The following is a 6,818-nucleotide window of genomic DNA, read 5'->3' as shown; positions in this document are numbered from 1 at the left end:
GGGGGGCGCGTGAAGAACTCACTGTCAGAATAGACAAGACTGAACGGCGACATAAATCCACTTTCTGCAATGACCCACGAGAGCTTCGAGGTTAATAAGAACCTCCTCCCTCTCTCGACGATATCCCATGAGCAGTACTGCAATGCCCCCACCACATGGTCTGGCGAAGTTCTCTTTAACCAGAAAGTGACCCTTAACCCATTTCCTTACTCCTGGCTAATGCCCAGCCACAGCCAGGAACAAACCACATGGTAGTTGTTAGTTGATAGTGAATTAAATGACCACCCTTTTAAGACCACTTTCTAGTTTCAAACTTCCAAACATCACAACATATCTGGAGGGGGGTGTGCGATTCTTTCGTGTCAAGAACGTGAGAATCCCACCTGGTTAGCGAAACTATTCTGATCCAACCCTGACTTTCCTTTCTCATCTCTTGGCTAGTTAGCTGATTCTGCTCAGACAAAGTAAAAAAGCCGGTGATGGGCACCAATTTCAATCCTAGTGTAAGAAAGAAAAAGGGGCCCCCCCAAAGGGGAAAAGATAAAGCAACGGGTACGAGTGAGGGTGGGCACTGTAAACTCTAGCTACCCAGTGAGGAAGGGACACGTGTCGTACACATCATCCGCACAAATAACACGGTAGAGTACTTGCCATATAAGTGACAACCACTAACCAGCTGGGAGTGAATAAGTGCGTGGGTAAGAGAGGGCACCAAAAGCACCTTCGCAGCGAAAACTGCGGGAGTACATGTGACAGTATGGAAACCTCGACCACCCGCTCAACCCGGGCTTTTCACTAAACTTTTCACACTCTTTTTTTCCCTAACTTTTTTTTTCCCCCTTCTTTCCTCTCCCAAACAAACTTTTTCAGTATTCATAGCGGGCCATGCCATTACCCAGAACTTATTTTCCTCCCCGAACGCTGTCCTTTCTTCCTCAAACTTCTTACTCCTGGATAAAAATAGAGATCAAGCAAAACAAGCCATGAAAATTATAATGGTGACTTAGAAAACCCTTCTGATGGAAGGCCATGAAAAACACGTATTTAAGAAACAAACAGCTTCGTCTTTCTAGTAGCACAGAAAAGTAAGTAACCACACCTAGCACTCGCCCCTACAGACCCTAATTTAAAGACCCATCTTATTCTTCTACATCAGAAAAGGCACAAGATCTAATTACTAACGGTTATATTACACTTGGAACATTAGAGTTCATTTGCAAGGAACTCTGCTGTGTACAGTAGGGGTTCCGATAACTACAATGTGAGGCTTCACTGTAACCAGCAGATAAACTATAGAAACCAAAATAGTAAGAAGATAACTACACAACATCACAAGTAAGCTAGATATGCAACAAATATGTAATCATTATTCATGTCTTTACATAAAATTTTAATTTACCCAGAGAAAGATGATCATTAATTAGCTGGTGGTTCCAGACAAATCAATGCAGTAACTCACTGTCCATAAAGAAACATAGTGATTTTTAAGATGAACACAGCTAGACCATTGCCTTTATATACGGAATCTAGAAGTAGAAACCCAAACAAAAATGGACATGTGTTGATGAAAGACAATAAATTTTCTGGAATAATTTCTGCTAACTAAGACCACTGGAATATAATCAAAATTATGGCCTAGCTTGCTCCTAACACAAACCTATCTATAATGATGATCTGGATAAGGATGGAAAAGCAATACGACAGGATAATACAAAGGAAATTCCTTACAAATTGAAAGGAAGCCCACAGAGAGTGCAATAATGTAGTTAGAAAATAAGCCAAATAATTCAGGCCAAATCCATGTTGTCCTCTTGAGATGAAAAATTTTTGCATAAAAATGAGCCAGCAAGATACCACCGTCTGGGCACGTGAATATATGCCCATACGAAATCCAAATGGAAATCTGCCAACGGTCGCATGATCAAAGAGACTTTAATATAAGTGATTATATATGAGAAAGCATATAAAGGACTCGCTAAAGCTCTCGTGCTAAGACAATCTGAACACGAGGCTGTTTTTTTAATAAGGATAACCTCACACCTGAAAAGTTAATTTGTACTTCCAAAGTAAATTAAAAACAATAGTTGCCAACCATTATCTTTGATATACAAGCTTTTCTTTTTAAGTTCACTCATTTTTTAAATTATCACATTTAACCTTTAAAGCCTGACATGCCCATTCCCATAAGTTGCATGTCAGGGAAAACACAAAGCAAGTCACTGATGTTCTTTAATAATGAGGTTTTTCCTACCTGGGGATTGAAACTATATGAACTAATCAAGTTTCAAGACGATATTACTGAAACTTCACTTTATCGGTAGTCAGCAGCCCAAGCGACAAGTTCCAAGGTTCATTTTCTCATTTCCCACATCTTACATGCACCACTCATAATCCATTGAATTTAGAAATTGTAATAAAAATATCTTCGACAAGTATTATCAGAGCTATCACAATCAAACTAAGCCAATATCCATTATATATCTTAAGAAAGAATCAGCATATAATACGGACATGTATATGTAACACTCAAATGATCATCACACAAACGCAATGAGTTTGCTGTTTGGGTGAGAATTGTCCATTTCTATTCTCTTAATAGCATCCTTTTTTGCCAAATATATATATATATATATATATATATATAGATAGATACACACACACAATAGTGATTGATTCAAGAAATTATTATTGGAACAAATATTGTGGGTCACGGACAAATGGCTTCTTGGCCATCTATCTACAAATACTGAAAAGATTAAATCAAAATCAACTTCTATACCGAATACATATATGATTTAATCCTTTCCACTAGAATTGTAAAATTATATTTGGTATGATAAACTAATTATTCTCAGCTGAGCCAAAAATTTCAGAAATAAAAAAATCACTTATAAACCAACGAAAAAGTTACTAACATAGAGGATCGTAGAGATTAAAACCTCAAACATTTAGGTTAAGGACACATAACTACACTAATTGCACGCAATAATGATAGACAAATGGCATATATGGACACATTGATGGGTTTACAAAGACATGTCATACAAGAATTAAAAGACAAAGACGCGATAGATTTAGACCGCCTGTATTTAGGATGAAAGAATTAAAACCTACCCTTTTTGTTTATAATTATATAAAGAGAATTAGGACTAGTTGAAAAGAAGAGACCATATTAACATGAAATGCATATAAAATTGAACCTTTTACTAAGGATTTTTCTTTTTTTCTTTTTAGAGGACAGTAATGGGAAAACAATAATAATTAATACCATACGCCAAATCATATTACTATTTCCAATGTCGTCACACTGAACTCTGAAATGTCAAAATCAGAATCTCTAACACGGAAAAAGTTCACATCCAGGTTTTATTTTTATTCTATTATTAATTTTTTGGCCATGTAACATGAAAAACTAAAAAAGAAAATTAAAAAAAAAATTTATCAGAAAAGCGAGGAAAAGGAAACAAACACAACAAACAAGATACATGAGCAGCCGCAGTTAATCCAAAGCAAAATATAATAATTAGAACTCTAAATTATTAGAAAACACTATTTGGAAGCTTCATTATTGCACTTGAAGATTTCCAATATGATCAATAAAGAATCACCATTCAACGTACAATTAACAAGGTCGTAATCCAAAAACAGCGCCTGTAGATGAGAGTTGCAATCAAATATAGTTCCTAGGGTTTTGCTGTTCCTTTGTATTATTGGTTGGTAAGACCTTGGATTTTCCAATCAGCAATAAGACTAAGAAAAAAGAGAAAAATAATTCCACGCCATCCCTCCTAAGTAATCTTAAGAATTCCTTCTCTTTTTTTTCTTGGGTCATTTCCTTAACACCAATACGGGCAACGGCAATAAAAATATAATTAGTTAAATTTAATTCACAAAATAAAACCAAACAATCAACTAGCATTTGAAACGGGGAATAGTAATCAAAGAGAATGAGAAATTAAGCAATACAGACCGGAATGGCTTCTGGAGAAGGCGCCAGTGCAGAGGCTACTAAGTTGCAATTCGATCTTGTTCAAGAATGTAGTTGCTTCGTCGAAAGGCCTTTTGAGATCGGATTTATACTTCACCAACATATCGCAGTACGTTTCCTAAAAACAAGACTCATAAAATTAACAAAAGCAAAACAAAGTAGAGATTTCGATTTGTCAACGGAGAAGGAGAAGGACGAAGAAGTAACCATGAATTCATCGAGCTCAGGATCAGCGCCCAAGCACGTGGTGACAGTGTGACGGTTACAAAGGTCGGTTTCTTGACGGATTCCCTCTAACAAATGTGCAATCTCTGGGGGCGCCCCTACCTGCGCAAAGTAAACCCGCATCTCATTATACACGCGAGAATCAGTTTGTTACAAAAAGAAATAATCCCTCACGGACTTCAAACGCCTCGATATCATACAATAATCAACCTACCAAATTCTCCAATCATTACTTCAACAGAAAATAAACAAATTCGGAATCATAATCGATCATTTCGCAGTTTTCCCCCTTTCTAGCCAAATTCGAAATCGGGTAAGCATAATCTTGTTCTTCTTTAAGACGTTTGAAGCTTAAAAGAAAGAGAAAATTGGAGGAGACAAAAACTGAACCCTCGGCAGGTCTAAAACCCAGAAAGAAATCGTTCTAGTAAATAGCCAAATCCCCTCTATCCTAGTTAATTATTTCTTCGTTGACAGTGTCTACGGAAGCATTTAAAGGCGAGAAAGCTTTTTGTTCTCTGGTTATAAAACAAAAGAGAGCAAAATAATAATACTAATTAAGAAATAGGGAGAGAGGATAAGGATTCAGGATTTTATGAAGGCGTCTGTGTTAAACCACAGTGTGAGAAGTGGATCGCCTGCTTTTATTTTTGTTCTCTGGTTCAGAGAGAAGTAGAGCCTAGGGGTTCACCTTTTGGCAGTCAATATAGGCGTCGAGCAAACGAGGATAAGTAGGATGAGAAGAAATTTTCGCTTTGATCACGTTCACCATATCTTCTTCACCTTGAATTTCTGGCGTGATAGATGCTGCTTCAGCTTCCGAAATCGCGGACGCCGCCGCCGAAAGCAAATCGTTAGATCCAAACACCGGAATCCGATCACGAAACGTTCCGGAGCTCACTAAAAGGCTCTGATAATCCGGCGGAAAAATCAGATTCTCCGGCGACATCAACGCCTTATCCGAATACTCCGCCGTGGACTGCAAGCCGTACATTTCTTCCATAGTAGCAGTATACCTTATTGAAGGCGCAAACAAATAAAAAAAGCTAGAGAGAGAGAAATCGTGGGAGGATGTGTATGCGATGATCAACTGGAAATTAAAACAAGGAAACAAAATAATCGGCAGAGGAATAATAGGAAGAGATTGAACAGAAAGAAAGAAGATGGAGTTTGCCGGAATTGGGAGTGGCAGAGAAGAATTGCAGGTGTTCTCGAGTAGTGTGTTTTTCCGAAGAACAAACAACGAATAAGATGCTTAGGTTGGCTCCGCACTGTGCGAGAGCTTAGACGAAAGACAGAAACTAGCCACTTTTTTTTTTCTTCTGGACTCCACCTTCCCTTTTTAAAAAAATTAAACAATAATCAGCACTTGCCAATTTAAATATTAAATAAATAAATAAATAAATAAATAAAACTCATCCATTATTTTTTTTACCTACCTAAATATTTTCCGAACCCTTCAAAAAATATTTAATAAATTCCTATATTTTTTAAATTTTAATCTTAAATCCTCAGTAATATGTCTTCTTATAATTTTTTTTAATAATTAATATAATATTTTTAAATTTTAAATTTTATTAAAAAAATTATAAATCAAATTTATAATTTTAATAGAAAAATTTCCCTAGATTTTCCAATCCAATTCCTACAATATTAAAGTTCCTAAATTTAAGTCTCTGATTATTGTACCTTCGTCAATTAAACCCTTTAGATTTAAAGCATTTATTGAGATATTTTTTTTAGTATAATGTTTTATTGGAGGTTTTAATATATTATTGTTGTTTTATGAAATATGGGAAATGTAATGTGAGTAAAAATAATTCAAAATTTAAAATATTATTTGAGAGAAAGAGAGAGAGAGAGAGAGAGAGAGAGAGGGACATGCAGACATGTGTGCATTTTCTTTCAACTCGTAGTTGTCCTCACAGTATGGACCTTTTTAAAGCAATTCCATATGGTTATCCAATTAAAATTAATATATATCCCTTAAAGTCTATTATCTATATAAAAAAAAAAAAAAAAATCCCTTAAACCTTCAAATTTTTCAATAATACCCTTAAATTAAATTTTAACAAAATTCAAAAAACCATCCTTAAAATTTTAAAATAAATTACTAATACTGGTTTTAAAAAAATTAAAGACTATATTTAAAAAATATTCATTAACTTTCAAAAATAACATTAAAAGATTTATATGATATTCTATAAAAAATATTCATTAACTTTCAAAAATAACATTAAAAGATTTATATGATATTCTATGTCGCATATTGTTTTCTATATATGTTACTTTTAATATTTAATGGGTAAGTTTAATAATATTTTAAAATTATATTAAAAAATTTTAATTTTATTTCTAAAATAAAATACTAATAGTTTCAATTTAAAAAGATTAGCTTTTTAAGTGTTTAGATGTACTTTTTAGTCAAAATTTAGATATATATTTATTAATTTAGCTAATTTTACATATTGTATTTAATATTTTGTTGGGTCTAAAATTCAAATTCAAAAATAAAAAAGAAAAAGAAAACAGCTTGTCCTCGTCAATCAAATTCAAAAAAAAAAAAAAAAAAAAAAAAAAAAAAAAAAAAAAAAAAAAAAAAAAA

The 6,818-nt window shown here is 34.1% G+C and overlaps 1 protein-coding gene across 2 annotated transcripts in view; it reads right to left on the bottom strand.

The window, feature by feature from the left end:
* LOC111490404 (homeobox protein knotted-1-like 6) overlaps positions 1-6,082 on the bottom strand; it is a 7,878-nt gene extending 1,796 nt beyond the window's left edge. Inside the window, exons 1-4 of one of the 2 annotated variants that reach the window (XM_023139020.1) lie at positions 6,063-6,082; positions 4,905-5,271; positions 4,196-4,315; positions 3,971-4,106 (exon numbers count right to left, since the gene is read on the bottom strand). In XM_023139020.1, coding sequence (XP_022994788.1) covers positions 3,971-4,106; positions 4,196-4,315; positions 4,905-5,216 — 568 coding nt within the window. In that variant the 5' untranslated portion in view covers positions 5,217-5,271; positions 6,063-6,082. Of the gene's footprint in view, positions 1-3,970; positions 4,107-4,195; positions 4,316-4,904; positions 5,550-6,062 lie in introns of those variants that run through there. The other variant, XM_023139012.1, reaches the window with a different exon arrangement.
* Positions 6,083-6,818: the final 736 nt, after the last annotated feature.

Source organism: Cucurbita maxima, unplaced genomic scaffold (assembly GCF_002738345.1).
Source record: "Cucurbita maxima cultivar Rimu unplaced genomic scaffold, Cmax_1.0 Cma_Scf00001, whole genome shotgun sequence".
Lineage (NCBI taxonomy): Eukaryota > Viridiplantae > Streptophyta > Magnoliopsida > Cucurbitales > Cucurbitaceae > Cucurbita > Cucurbita maxima.
Note: the sequence above shows the minus strand (reverse complement) of the source record. Positions and strands in the feature narration are given on the sequence as shown.